We start from the raw sequence: 16,266 nt of genomic DNA on the forward strand, positions 1-16,266 counted from the left end.
GCTTGACAAAAGTCTTGAGGTCCTATTTAAATTTTACAAATGATAAGCTTACCTTTGTAGCTGTCTTTAGGCACATATTGTTTGATCATTTCTAGTTGACCTAAATGTACTAGTTGGATTTATATGCTGAAAGATGTATTGGCATTTTAACTAAAGTTTTCTCTCAATTGATCTGATAAATACTGTTCCCAATTAGTATTTAGCAATGTTGTACTCGTATAAGACTTGTCTTGCTATTGACTCGTCGACTTGTATAAGATTCGGGAACGACTCGTATAAGACTCATATAAGACTCGTTAAAATACAAAAAAACCTAAAATATGGTAAATTTTAAGCACAAGAAAGAAACTAATGACAATTCCAATCCTCATAAGTTATAAAAACCACAATATATGCAATAATTCATAACATCATCTCATATCTATAAAAGTACAAAACATATTTGATTTTTGTAAGCAAAACATTTAGATACTGAATAAGAAAAGGACTCATGATTCCATAATTAAAATAAAAAATGTTAGCAAGTTCAAAATTCAAATACATGTCATAAATGATAAATGATTGTCTCATAACAATCTTGAGTCTCATCACTCATGGACGACTACGCCTACAATAAGCCCTCGTGGAGCTAGTGCTAACATCGGAAGGCTGAAGCAACTGTGAGGCAGGTGTATTTGGAGTCTCCATTTGAGATGGCAAACTAGAGAGATCCTCAGTCTCTTCATCAAGCCAACTCAAATCAGGGGACTCCTCCACAACCCAATCAGACTCTAAATCAATAGTATCCAATAAAATTGGATTTGTATCCTTTGGTTGCACTTGTTTTGTGAGCATTCGAAGGTTGTAGTAGATGAAAACCAACTTCTCCAACCTCTCATGCTCCAACTTGTTTCTCTTTTTGCTGTGGATGTGCTCAAACACTGACCAATTACGCTCACAAGAAGAAGCACTACAGGGTTGACTCAGAACTCTGATGGTGAATTCTTGTAATTGTGGTGCCTCAATGCCACAATCTATCCACCAATGAGCTGTAAAAAAATAACAACAAAGATTATCAATTTGCAATGCCAAACATATAAAAGAGAATCGACAAAATTATAAGCTAGGTTCTAACAATTTGCACTTACAAGGCATTTTCTTGTCCTTGAGATGTTGGCTTGAGCTGAATCCAAACATGCCAGATGCTTCCTTGTACATATCTCGTTGTATGTTGATTTTGTCTTGAATATCTTGATTCGGGAACATCTTCTCAATGCATATCATGACACCTCTCATGACCTCGTGATCTCTTTGAATGCTAGACTCCTCATTATAGAATAAGCTTAGATTGAGATATGTTCCTGCTACATGCAATGGTGAATGTAGTTGCCTGTCCCACCTGGAATCAATAATTTGCCGTATAGGGAGATATTTAGATTCATTTCCTTTTTAGAAAGTCTTGATGGCCTCTATGGCCCTGTCCATGCCCTCATAAATATATTCCATTGCAGGTTTCTCTCCATCCATCAATCTTAAGACTTTCACAAGGGGCTCAATGAAGCTGACAATCTCAGTGACTTTGTCCCACAAACTATCACCAAAGACAGATGCTTTCACAAACAATGCTTCTGGTTTTGTGCTATCTTTCCAAAATACCTATTGCTGGCTACAAAGCATTCTTCTCAAAGCTTGGTACTCATACAAAAGGCTTTGGAGGGAAAGAAAGTTTGTAGCAAACCGTGTGACAGCTGGGCGACTATGCTCACCCTGTGTGAATTCTCTCATAAGGTTCAACACTCAAGCATGATTATAAATATACTTGGTAATTTGTTTGTATTCTTGCCCAACATCTTGCACCCACTCCAACTTCCCAATGTCCTCTTCAAGTCTATGCAATGGGCAATGCATGGAGTCCAAAAAATGGTGGGATATTTGGCACAAAGAAACCTTCGAACTGCCACATAATTTGCTGCATTGTCCATGATTACTTGGACAACATTTGCAACCCCAACTTCCTCCACCACATCAACCAACAATGTAAAAACCAAATTTGCATCTTTTACATGTGCAGATCCATCAATGGATTTCAGGAACATGTTCCTTTAGGGCAAGCTACAACAAAATTTATTATTGTTCTACCCCTCTGATCTGTCCACCCATCAGAGATAATTGTACAACTTGTAAATTTCCATGAGCTTTTAATGCTCTCCAATTGTTCCTTGACACACTCAAGCTCCTCATCTAGCTCTTTCCCCCTAAGTGCATTATAAGATGGGGCTTTGTATCCAGCGTCAACACTTGCAATGGCATCCACCATGGGTTGATAAAAATAAGACTTTGCATAGTTGAATGAAAGACTGTTATGGTGCCAAAACCTCCTCACTGCCATATCTGCCTCCTTCCTCTTCTTTTCATTAAAAATATCCAAGGTTGGTTGAGATCTTGGAGTTGTACGAGGACTGAAGAAAGAAGAGGTTATACTCCTGTTTGCCACAACACTTGAAGAGGAGTTACCAATACCTGGACTTTGAATCTGTGTTTCACTCTGAGATGAAGATCTACCTATCCCAACAATCTCATCCTTCCTTTTTGCCCTCTTAGAACTTTCTTCTTTAATGGCTTCCAAAGCAGCTGCCATTTCAGTAGTGACTTCATCAGGGCAATTTTGACAACATCCCACACCATTCCCAGGAATTCTAGCTAGGTGGTATTTTAGCTTGTTTATGCTTGCATGCATTGTGGCATTGCAATAATTGCACTTGACATGGTGGTCATTACCAACAATGATTCGTTGACCATGTGCCCATGCCGGATCACGAGACTTTCTAGAACCCTTTGGTGGCATGGTGATAAAATCTAGAAGTTTTTTTTTTATTATTTATTTAATTGATATTTTTTTTGCTTTTTATTTTTATTTTAGTTTGTAATTTTTTTGGGCCCGTGGCTGAGTTTCTCAGCCACACATGGGCCCTGTGTGGCTGAGAAACTCAGCCACAGGCCCAAAAAAATTTGCAAATTAAAAAAAATTGAAAACCAAAAATAATTAAATTGAATACAAAAAATTTAAAAAAATTTACATGGAAAACATTCAAACAAGGTTCATGAAGCCTACCTGAAGCTGGGTCTAATCTGATGAAGCCTCCTTTAGCCTCCTCCAAGAGCTCCTTCACTGTGCAATGGAGTCACTCAACACTCATAGAAATTAGCCAAACACTCAAATGACAAGTGAATGACAAATGGAAGGGAAAGAGGTGCTTATAAAGCATTTTCTTGCCTCCAATTTCCCTTTCCCTCCACTTCATTTCCAAAAAAGAGAAGAAAAAAAAAGAAAAAAATAAAAAAACAATTGCCTTCTGAGGGTCAACCGGTCCTATAAGGGTCCGATGCGAGTCTTATGACAAACCCACGAGTTTTATACGGGTAGCTGGGTTTAATAAAATACTTGCCGAGTCCAGGTCTTAAGCGTAGGTTCTATGCGAGTGACCCGGCTCGCTATAGAACCCACTAAGACTCGCATGTCTTATGTGGGTGGTGCTACATTGGTATTTAGAACTGTTGATTTGTATAGATGCTATACACCTTTGATGATAATGTTATTTTGGGGTGAATATGGTTGTATGGACTTATCAAAAATTGCAACTGTAATAGTAAATGTTATCTGATTAGAAGCACGATATTCATATAGTATCTAACATTCAACAAGACTTGTGCAAAGATCCCTCTTTTTTAGAATGACTAAATGATTAGGTTTCTCAGCATGTCACTACTTTAAATAGTATTCTATTTACTAATTTAGAGTTGCTTGAGAGAATTTTCCATTCTTAAATTGGGACTTAAAAATTGTGTACAAGTCGACAATAGAATTCATCAATACATTTTGTTGAAAGGTATTTACTACTATATTGTTCCTCTCTTTGTTATGCATGACATTTAAACCAATTCTTGACATAAAATATTATTGCTGCTGTAATTGGGATTCACCTTTTAAGTGGAAAGTGTAGTATGGTTTGTTATGTTGATAAATTCAGTGTTCCATGGGGACATGTCCCTTAGGGTCTGGGGTGTGCTCCCCATGTTTTCCATGCTCCCAGGATGGGGGGCGCCTGGGGAAACATTTCCACATGCCCCCCTCTTGGGGAAACTCGGGGGAATGTAGGGGGGAATGTGTCCCCAATGTGGGGACGTGTTTCCCCAAAAGGGGTGCTTGTGGGCATCTGCCCTAAAAGATGGCTAGGTGTTCCCCTTAAATTTTGCCTAAAAGCAATAATTTATGACCAGGGAAGCCTATCATTCAACTCTAGGGCCCTACTAATGCTTGTAATTAATAGTAATGTTAAATTCTTAAAGTAAAAGGACTTCATTTTACTTAAATTTTAACATTACTATTAATTTTTTCAGGATGTTTGAAAGTGGTTCCAACTTCATTGGATTTCGTATGGAGAAAGTAGAATTTTAGGTCCCACCCAAGAGCCAACAGACTTAACAGTTTTAAGGACTTTTAGGATTGGGGGGATTGCAATGGTTCCATAGGATTCTATCATGTATGAGGGTATGAAACTAGCATTTAATCAAGAGCACCAAGCTCTTTATGTACCTTGATGTTGGTGGCATTGATTGTTGAACTCCTATGTGATGACCCTAATAAAAATATTCCCATCACTCAAACAAAATCTCAGTTTGACATGTTAAGTGTTTTCTATTTTATTTGAATGCTTAGAGGGTGATATTGATGATGAGAAACCCATTATAGGCAATGATTTTGATGATGTGTAGGTATTTGTTGTAGCTTGATTTTTTGGACTATAGAGGCCATCTAGTGCCTCTTTCTTGATGTATTTTTGGTTAAAAAATGAACTAGGTGCTATTTTGCTTATGTTCACCCTTGCTATATATATGAGAAACTTTTCATATTTGTGTATAATGGTTTGGATTCATGTGGGTGCACATGGATATTTACATGCACATGAATATTTACATATTTTTTTTCAAAATTTGAATATTTATGTATTTTTTGGTAGACTGGTTTTTTTGTCTAGTTTTTATTTTTTATTTTTTTTATTCAGTTTGGTTTCCAGTTTTGGGGTTGATCGGTCTGGTTTTGATATCATTGGTTCATTTCACTGTTCATTTTCCATTTTAAATTTTGAGTCTTGACTCTAGATTTTGATGACCTCAGACTAAGCTTTTGACTTGTCACTCTTTACTAATTTTGAGTTTGAGTAATTTCAATTCACTATTCCGATCTTTAGACTTTAGTATCTACCAGGGTTGCGGTGGAGCCCCCCCCCCCACGAATCTGCTCCCAATTCGCGCTCCAATCGGGAGCTACTCGGGAGCGCACTCCCTTTAAAAAAATTTCGCTCCTCGGCTTTGAGGGAGCGATTAGGGGAGTGGTCTAGAGCGATTTCTCCTTGATTGCTCCCCTTCGCTCTGGGAGCGATTTTTTAAGAGGGGGAGCGGTCGGGGAGCGATCGCTCCTGACTGCTCCCCCTCTTAAAAAGTGCTCTTGTCGGCGCCGGAAAAGGCCGCGTGGTCGAGAGAGAAGGGCGACGGACAATGACGGAGAGTGAGAGGAAAGGGAGGGAAAGGGGAGGGGGGAAAGTATAAAAAGACCCTCACCCTTTCCATTATTCACCCATTGGAGAGAGCAAGAGAGAGGAGCTTGGAGAGAGCAAGGGAGCAAGAGAGGGGAGCTTGAGGAGCTTGCAAGGGAGATTGGAGCTTGGGATTGAAGGCCAAAGAGGTAGGATCTACACTCTAATCTAGCATTTTTGGTTTTTTATGTTCATTGCTAAATAAAAAAAAAGTCTCTATTTCCCATTCCCATTCCTCCATTTTTTTGCAGACTCAAAACTTCAAACATCGTGGCTATATGGATTGGCATTTTCTTCTTGTTGGTTCATTTTTTGGTTATTATGGTGTTGGAGAGTAGAAGGAGGGTTGATCATGATGAAGAAGAGGATGAAGAAGTGGGGTATAATGGATTTGATGAAAACCTTGGAGAGGAGTACCTTGGTGAGGAGGAGTAGAGTGGACATGATGAGGCCCCAAAAACTAAACAAGACCAAACCCCATTGTGGAAATATGTTTCTAGGCCTGAAGGAAGGAAAGGGGGTGGAAAAGGCCATGGGATGGAGATAAACCAATAGGAATCAAAACTTGTGGAAGTGTGTCAGCAACAGATAGAGCCAAATACATAAGGGAAGAGGAAGCCCAATACAAATCTAGAAAACCAAAGGGTTTCTTTGAACCAGTGTTGTGAAAATCGCGATAATATCACGATAAAATGAAATAATCGCGATTTTTTCCCTCTTCCGATAAAATCGCAATAATTAAATGAAATAATCGCCGATTTTTATTGAAATAATCGCGATAAAAACGAAATAATCGTGATAAAAACTGGAATAATCGCCGGGGGTCGCGACAGCGTAGTTTTATAACATTTTTTGGGTTTTTTCATGAGCTCATTTGGACAGTCGCGCGCGGAAGGAGGAGGAGCTCTTGGAGACCAAGCTGAAGAGGGTTTTTAGCCAAATCTAAGTGCTTAGAGGGGAAATTCAAGAGGAGACCACCGATTTCTCCATAGAAACGGTATGTGGATTATTTTTTTTGTTTTTTGTTTTTGTTTTCATTGTTTAAAAACATTGTTTTTGTATGTTTTTCATTGTTTTTGGTTGGGAAACGTGGTATGGGCACCATTTTTCTTTTGTTTTCATTGTTTTTAAAGATTTTTATGTATTTCTTCATTGTTTTGGGTTGGGTAACTTGGTATGACTATGGGAACCAATCTTTATTTTTGTTCTCATTTTTTTGAAACATTGTTTATGTTTTTTTTATTGTTTTGCCATTTGGTTGGGTAACTTGGGTTTGGAATGGTTGGGTTATTTGTGTTTGAAACTTTGAACTTTGGAATGGTTGTTTTAGGTTGGGTTATAGGTAACTTGGATTTTCATTGTACAATCATCAATGTAAAAATTAAAAATTAAAATACTAAATTGTAATTTGTAAATTTGTAACTTGTAATTTTGTAAATGCTAAATTGTAATCCTAATCCTTATTTTCCCATAGGTTCACAACTGCACCAAAACACCATTCAAGACTTCAAGTTTGCAACTTCAAAGTTCAAAAACAAACATGCCAAGGAAATTGGATCCTTTCTGGGAATATGGTGTACCTGATTCTCCGAATGATAGACTAAACTTGAGTTGCAAGTTGTGTGGCCACCCTATGTCCGGGGGGGTGTACAGGTTGAAGTTTCACCTTGCAAAAATCCCTGGACATGATGTGGGGCCTTGTACAAATACAACTCCTGAACTTATCCAAAGAGCCATGAGAGCATTGGAAACTTTAGAGCAGACTAGAGAGGCCAAAGAAGAACTCAAAAGGCAACTAAAAAGGTCAGCTGAAGGAAGTGGGCCAAGTGGCACTGGTTCTACTGCAGCATCAACCAATCCGATAGCTGCATCATCATTTTTTGTTCCTTGAACCACACATGGTTCATAACCATCTATTGGTTCAAAGCTAAAAAGAACTGAGAAAGAACAAGCTGACAAGTTGCTGTCAAAATTTCTCCTCTGGAGTGATATTCCTTTCAGCATTGTAAGGAATAATCCATTTTTCCAACCTGCTATTGATGCTATTGCTAGTGTTGGCCCAGGGTACAAAATCCCTTCTTATCATGATTTCAGAGGCCGGATTCTTCAAAATGAAAAGCGTGACTACACCCAAAGATTGGAGGATTTTAGGGCATCACGGGCACAAACAGGATGCACTGTTATGTCAGATGGTTGGACTGACCAAAAGGGGAGAACCCTTATAAACTTCTTGGTTAGTTGTCCCAAGGGGACTATGTTTATCAAATCTGTTGATGCATCTGCACAAATCAAAGATGCAAGAACTTTATGTGATTTGCTAGATTTGTTTATTTTGGAGGTGGGTGAACAAAATGTTGTCCAAGTCATAGAGGACAATGCTGCAAATTATGTTGCTGCTGGCTTATGGACAGGCATCCTACTTTATTTTGGACACCTTGTGTTGCACACTGTATTGATTTGATGTTGGAGGACATAGGGAAAATTCCCTTTGTCAAAGATATTTTTGATTCATCCAAAAGCCTTACAAAATTTATATATAACCATACATTTGTGCTTAGCTTGATGAGAAGATTCACCAACAACAAAGAGTTGGTTCACCGCGCCATTGCATGGTTTGCCACCAGTTTCATATCTCTTCAATCCCTCTTGAATTCTATGTGGGATGTGAAGAGAATGTTTCTTTCAGAGGAGTGGCGTGCTTTGCCAATGAGCCACAAACCAGAGGGAGAGGCCGTATGCAGACTGGTTTCATACCAGGAAGACTTTTGGGCAGGAGTGCAAGAGGTGTGCGCCGTTACTGAACCTTTGGTAAAGGTTCTTTGGTTGGTTGATGGTGAGAAGCCTGCAATGGGCTATTTGTATGAAGCCATGGACAAGGCCAAAGAAGCCATTTGGGCCTACTATGATGATAAGGGAGATGATGGGTTTCAGAAACAACTCCTTCTATGGTGAGTGATTGATGAGCGATGGAACAACACACTCCATCGTCCCATTCATGCTGCTGGGCTTTTCCTGAACCCTGCATTTTCTTATGCATGTGGGTTTGATTTTGATGCTGAGATCATGGATGGATTCTTATCCTGTGTCCAGAAGATGGTGCGATCTCCAGAACAACGTATAGAGATCTCTAAACCAATTGAGACATATAAGATGGTAGGTGGCACATTTGGCTTTGAGATGGCTGTCAATGATAAGGTGATTAAAATGCCAGGTATTTTTTAGTTTGTAACTTTGTTTCAAATTTCATTGTCTCTTCAAATTCCATTTTTTTCTTATGTTTATTTAAAATTTTATTTGTAATTTTGTTATAGATGCATGGTGGAAAATGTATGGTGGCAGGGTACCCCTTCTGCAAGAGCTTGCCATTTGCATCCTCAGCCAAACATGTAGCTCCTCAGGATGTGAGCGCAATGAGAAGCGCAACAGGTTAACACTTAAACATTTAAAATATTGCAAATTTCCAAATAAATTTTTGAATTCATTAAACAATTTTTTTTTTATAATTATTAATTATTATTTCATGATCTTTGTACAGGTTGGAGTCCCAACGACTTAATGACATGGTCTACGTCTACTACAATCTTCGATTGTGGGTGAGGCAACTTGAGAGGACACCTGATGTGGATGCCATCTCATTGGATGGGATTGACACCACTGCTGCATGGAGGGTTGAGGCCAAGAGGCCTCTCATGGAGTCTACTGATGATTGGTTAGTGCAGGATGTAGTGGAGGGGGAGGAGGAGGAGGAGCAGGTGGAGGAGGAGGAGGAGGAGGAACAGGAGGAGGAGGAGGAGGAGGAACAGGAGGAGGAGGTGACACCGCCTGCCCGGGCTACCACTGCCACCAGTAGAGGACGTGGTCTACCTTCTATAGCTTCTACTTCTAGTTCTTCAACTTCTAGAGCACATCAGACTCCACTACCATTTCCACCAGCACGGGCACCAGCATCTACATCTAGAGGGAAAGGGAAAGCTGTGGAATTTTCTCGCAAGAGGGGTAGAGGAAATCAATAGGATTAGACTTTCATTTTATTGTATATGACATTATGACATGATGAGATACATTATCATATTTTTTGTTGATATTTTGAGGTTGAGTTGGGACTCAGTAGTCAGGACTTTACTAAGTTACTATTCAGGACATGATTCAATGTTGTGTGATTTTAGCGCTAGAAATGATATTAAACATCTTATATATTAGTTTTTTTTATCATATTTATGTGTCAATGTATTTATTTTATGTTGTAGATGGTTTAGATATTAAAAAAATTGAAAAAAATTGAAAAAAAAAATGAATATTTTTGTACCAAACGATTATTTCCGATAATTTCCCGATAATTCTGATTTTTTTCTGATTTTTTCCTCGCGCCGATATTATCCCGATAACGATTAATGCAACATTGCTTTGAACATAGCTCACAATCACATGCACAAAGAACTCCTTCAACATCTCCCATGGCAGTGGATATGGAGGCACACGAACAAACATCTCTTTAAGGTGTAGAACCATATCATATTTCCTTGACGAAGGGTGTAGAAATAATGTGGATTCAAAAATTTACCGGTTTTTGTATGCATGTGGGATACCATTCAATGTTCTTCGCTCACCTTATTGGCATGAAATGGTTTCTGCCATAAATGATGCCCCCAAAAGATACAAGAGCCCTGGGTATGACAAGGTTAGAACCATTGGACTTGATCATGAAAACACAAAAATATCACATTGTTTGAATAGAATGACAAATTCTTGGACTGAGCTTGGGGTGTCCATTGAATCTGATGGATGGACAAATGTAAAATGCAAGCCATTGATAAGTGTTCTTTCTGTGTCTGTTAGTGGTGCCATCTTCCTTTCAACATATGATTACTCAGAGAAGTTCAAGATCGACATCAACATTGTAGAACCATTACTTGAAACAATTGAACATATTGGGCCATACAATGTCATCCAAGCCATCACTGATAATGCTGCTAATTGTAAGGCAACGGAAGGAATTATTGAGGATAAATACCCCAACATATTTTGGTCTGGGTGTTTGGTTCACACAATGAACCTTTTGATGCATGATATTATTAAGAACAAAAACCAACAATACAAATGGATTGGTGATTTGTACAAGAGAGGCAAACAAATAATAAAATTTATTACAAATCATAGCAATACCCATGGGCTTTTCTGCAATCACTCAAGATTGGAACTGTTGAAGATTGCAAAGACTAGATTTGCTAGCTATTACCTCACCTTCAGGCGCCTTTTGAAGGTCAAAGAGTCATTGGCTAGCATGGTATAAAGTCCACACTGACAGGTATTAAAGGATAGGGCTACAAATGCAGTTGGCAATCAAGGTTTTGAACAGGTGGAGGTGACCGCTCTTGATGGTCTATTTTGGGCATGTGTGAGGCAAGTATTGCAATTCATGAAGCCCATTTATAGCATGATTCGTTTTGCAGATACAGATAAACCAGTGATTGGGGAGATGTATGACTAGATGGATACCATGTAGGGGCAAATAAAAGATTTTGTTCGGGAAGATGATCCCAACTTGTATACACTAATTCACAATTGTGTGTGTACATGGTGGAATAAACTTAACGTTCCACTACATGTCTTGGCGTATATCCTTATGCCAAAATACTACTGTCCATCTTGGTTGGGCCAACCTGCACTTGGGGGTGGGGTTAGGATCAAACCCCATACATATCCAGGGTATCTAAAGGATATATATGGAAGCATTAGATAAGTTGGTACTTGACAAGGAGGAGTGTGCTAATCTGTTTCTTGAATTAGGTAGATACTTCAGTTGCACTGGTTTGTTTGGTTCTTTGCATGCAATGGAAGATAGAGACAAATTTAATGCTCTCACATGGTGGGAAGCATATGGCGTCATGGGACTTTTGCCAAAATTGGCAAAAGAACTTCTCTCACAGGTTGTATATACTTCTTTTGGAGAGAGGTGTTGGAGCACCTACAGCTTCATACATAATGTGAGAAGAAACAGACTCCATGAAAACCGGGCAAAAAGATTGGTTTATGTGCACTACAACTTGAGGTTGTTGAGTCATTATTGTGATCGGGCTTATGAGGATCCAACATATAAAATTTGGGACAACCACCTAGAGGATGATAATTTGGAGGATGGAACTATACAACTTGAAGAATCGGAAGCAAAACTTTTGAGGGATGATGATGAAGCAACAATAACCATGCCACCCCCACCATCCAGTAGCAGTGTTAGTGCTATAGTTCCAACATCTTTTCCTTTGTTGCCGCCACCTCCATCTACATCTTCATGTGGAGGTCATGTGCCTTCTGGTTCTGGTCGTGCGACTCTGCGTGAGGAGACTACTAGAAGACCACCAATAGTACCAAGACCTGCTTAGAAATTAGACATTTGTCATGGCAAGAGGCCCAAGAATTAGCAATAGATAATATATTTAATTGTCTTTTCTAGTTTCTAGTAGTTTTTACAACAGTTGACTATTTCATATTTATTATGATATTTTTGGTAAACAATATATGACAATTTAAGTTTGAAGTTTGAACTTTGAAGTTGGCAATTATAACTTAGTGGTAATGAATTATGAATATGATGCTTCGTGAAAGTTGAAAGTTGTTTCATTTCGTTTCATTTTATAACATTTCATTTCATTTTATAACATTTCATTTCATGTTAGATATTGTTAGAATTTCTAAGTTTAACCCGTTAGAAATTCTTCCTGTACTATCTGATTTATTTCTTCCTACTTGTTCAATTACTTAACAATTTATTTACCATGTAAATACTGAAAATAAATACAAGTACAATACCAACACATACAAATCATCAACTGAAAATAAACAAGCACACAAGTGACACCGTTTTTTTTGGACCAATGTCCCCGGAAAAACCCAATGCGGGAAACCGGTGCAACTATTCAGAGGGTTTTATTATTATGCAGTTTCAGAATACAAGCTAGGTGCCAGAAATGTCTCACCCAACAGAGAATGCCCTTGGCAGTGGTACCTCTCAGTCGAAGACAGATATTCTAGCTAAATCACCGGATGAACGATCCCACAGCAACAATGCAGTTTCTGCTGCTCTGCATCACTCTGATAGGGACTGTGTCACCCTATCCGGCTCTCCAGCTCCTAGTCTATCCCACGAAATCCTCCAGCGCTGCCTCTAGGCCCTGTGTCAGCCTCTCTGTGGATGTGGTTGATGAAGATTATAATTTCTAGATGATTGTTGTTATATGGTTCAATCTATGTTTTTTATATCTAATTCATCATTCTACATGCTTTTGTTGACATATATGCATCAAAATATAAAAAACATCAAAATATATATATTATATAAAAAATCGCTCCCTGAATCGCACCCAAATCAGGAGCTTCTGAAAATGTCGCTCCCACTCCCGCTCCCAAGTAACCTTGGTATCTACTATTTTGCTTAGTACTAATCTGATACTAGAATTATGAATGATAAATTTAAATCAATATAGATTCTGGAATGATGAATGATGAATTTAAATCAATGTAGATTCTAGAATGATGACTGGTGAATTTAAATCAATGCATATACTATTCTACTATTTCTACTTCATGGAATCACTTATGACGTAAGGAAACTTGGTGGAACATAAATTGTTATGACAACTTTGATTGCTTGTTGCTAGTTTGTTCAATTTGCTATCACTTGCGAGATTTCCAAAATTATATAATAGAATAATAGCTATTGTGCTTATTTAATGGAAATTCAGCAGTTGAGATTGATTAACTTTGTATTTGAAGTGATGAACTCTAAACTACCAGAACACATGTCATGTAAGATACTAAGAAATATTTACTCCTTCTGCACCTAACTGAACTAACATTGTATTGCTTTTGGGGTTCTTGAGATTTAGGAGCAGGTATTTTGGAAAGGTCCATGGTTTGTAAATCAAAAACTGAAGAGGATCTAGGTTTGCGACGTAAATGCTCTTTGATATCTTCAACCTGGGCAAAACCTAGACCAGCAGTCAATATGTGTGCCATGCAATCACCTTTTACTGTTGGCCATTTCAGAAAAGCCATGCATTCTGTGCATGTGTGCTGTGGGGCAGCTTGTCAAAGTATGTGAATTCTATAACTCCAGTTTCTTTGAAATTCTACTATATTCATTTTATTTTTCACAATCAAAGGTACCATGCAAGCTTAATATTTTGTTTCCAAAGAAAACGAAGTAATTTTATTATAAGGACAACAAAATTACATCTGCAGATGCCTGTAGCATTCCGATAGTCCGTAGTCCCATATTTCCCCATAGAAATCAGGGAGATTTCTAGTTTTCCAAAAGAAAATACATCAAAATCCAGGGGAATGAAGTGTTTTGACATCATACAAGAACTGACTCGATACATCCTGTAGAAAGTCTGTCAAAAAGCTGCATACATGATATGTACTGTGAAAATTTGACAAAACTGTTGAGTCACACTGTTCATAAGTAGATAACTTGTAAGATCCTTATGAAAAAAGGAACACAAAATCCAAAATCTGTCTCTAATTAGTCTTGGAGCCAAGTTGTGTGGATATCAAAGGTGCCTTTTGAAAGATTTTCAATGTTCCTCTGACCATTTCCACTCCAGCTTTTGAGAGTCTGTCAGCATCTTGGTTCTGCTCCCTGTATGAGAAAAAGTTGGCAGATCTTTTTATGTCTTGTAACAAAGGAAGGAGAGTGTAATCCTGCATATTGTACATCCCTGTCTTCCAATTTATAGTTTGAAGACAGTCAATATAAATATGAAGGTTTGAAACTCCATTTTCCTTGGCAATTTCGAGTAATAACTTTACTGTCATCAGTTCACTGAAGTTGTTTGTGGCTGGCCTGAGGCCCGCCGAAAAGGAGACAGAGGTGGCTTCAGAGGTAAGTTGCCAGGAAATGCAGGTTCGGGTGCGGGTGCAGGGCCGGGGATGGGGACATCACTTTTTGAAACAAGGTGCGTGGGTTCGTGGAGGGTATATTCTATATTATAGTTTATATATATTATATATTATATAAATTATAATATATATGAAATTTGAATTATGAAATTCAAATTATGAATTTTCAATTTTGAAATCTTTCAATTTACAACAAGAAAAATAAAACATTGAACATTCACATTGAAATTTCAAATTTAATATCAAGCAGAGAGATATGAATCATGATAATAGATATATATTATATGTCCAGGACTCCATTGTCATACTACATTCAAAATTTTCCTTAAGGCATTTCCACACGTGAAATAGAAAATTCCCAAAAAATTGAAATTGAACAATGAACAAGTTTCAAAATAACTGATTTGGATTCCTCAAGCCATGTCATCACTCATCAGCGTCCATGTCATCATGATCAACATCACTAAGCTCATCAGTGAACAAGCTCCTTCTCCTTCTCCTTTCACTGCCGCGCCTTCTCCTCTCAATGCTCTCCTCTTTGCCCAGCTGCAAATTCCATAGCCTACAAGCAATGAAAATTAAACAAAGAAACCACAATTCTTTTGATTTAGCAAACGCTAGGGCTTAGTGGGAGCGTGGAACCACAAAGGCATTCATCAATTTTTAATATTTTATTAAAAATCCAACACAAATAAAAATCTGTGACTGACTAAGTACACCCCAAGTATCCGTTTTTGGGGAACCACACACCCTTTTACTGGTTACCGAATGCCCATCACAAAGAAAGTACCCATTTTTAGTTTTTAGAGTATCGAATTCTCCATACTCGAACCGGGTTTAGAAGGGTGTGTTTGAGAAGAACCCGAACCAGTTTTCGGTCCTTTGGTGCGCGAATCAGATATGGGTATGAGATTTCGACCCCTGGGTTCAGGTACCCCTGCTTCACAGCTTCAGAGAGATGTAGTATACCCCTTGCTCCTCCCAAGGATGGATTCCCTTGTGGTACTCCATCAAAAAAATCCCAGGGAAAGTCCTTCAGAATTGTGCAAGCTAGTCTTGGAGATGATGGGCTAGAGCAAAGATTTTAGGGCAAAGCAAAAAAAATAGCCACGCTTCGAATAGGACAACAAGAGGGCGATGGCTCAATGTTTACAAACAATGGGTGATTCCAAGCGAGCCAAATAACTTAGTTAGAGATTAGACAAAGAGCTTTTATATCCTTTGTATGGGGGTTGGACATCCAATTTTTGAGGGCTACATCAATGGAGTCTCCCTCCCATGTACAGACCATTCCTATAGTTCTCTGAAATTTTGTCCATACTTGGTGAATGGGTGATTCGGTATAAGATGAGCGTTTGTTTTAGGGTTCAATTTGCATAAGCTGCGCCTCAGTAGCCCTTTAAAGTTTCTGCATTGTAGCCAATCCCATGTGTGGGATTTATTGTTTATAAGAAGCCATTTAAAACACTTTTCCCTTTTTGTACATTTAATTTTCCAGGGTTGTTTTCCCCACCATTGGGAGGGAACTTCATCAGTTTCATGAGCTAAAAGTGATATACTGGAACGAACAAAGTTCATTCTTCAAGTTAAATACTCCAAAAGGCTTGGAATATGTAGATCTCCATTGAGGATGCAAGAATATATATATTAAAATGTATGAATAAGAATGCTGTTTCAAATGAGAGTGAGGGGCCTGCTTATATACTAGGCAATGCCTCTTCATGGAAGGTCATGTCCCATTTAGACATGCCTCTTCAGTACTAATTATTAATAATCATTATTACAATTATCCTCA

At 38.3% G+C, this 16,266-nt stretch overlaps 1 protein-coding gene across 4 annotated transcripts in view; it reads left to right on the forward strand.

The window, feature by feature from the left end:
- Positions 1 to 16,266, forward strand: part of LOC149144408 (uncharacterized) — a 431,629-nt gene that overhangs the window by 77,596 nt on the left and 337,767 nt on the right. For 2 of the 4 annotated variants that reach the window (XM_089447733.1, XM_089447735.1), the window contains exon 2: positions 13,451 to 13,663. The exons of 1 other annotated variant lie outside the window; for it this stretch is intronic. In XM_089447733.1, coding sequence (XP_089303859.1) covers positions 13,451 to 13,663 — 213 coding nt within the window. The remainder of the gene's footprint in view (positions 1 to 13,450; positions 13,664 to 16,266) is intronic. One more of the 4 variants, XM_089447734.1, reaches the window with a different exon arrangement.

This window comes from Pinus tabuliformis, chromosome X, assembly GCF_031772625.1.
Source record: "Pinus tabuliformis cultivar Carrire ecotype Pingquan chromosome X, CPIR1, whole genome shotgun sequence".
NCBI classification, from domain to species: Eukaryota; Viridiplantae; Streptophyta; class Pinopsida; order Pinales; family Pinaceae; genus Pinus; species Pinus tabuliformis.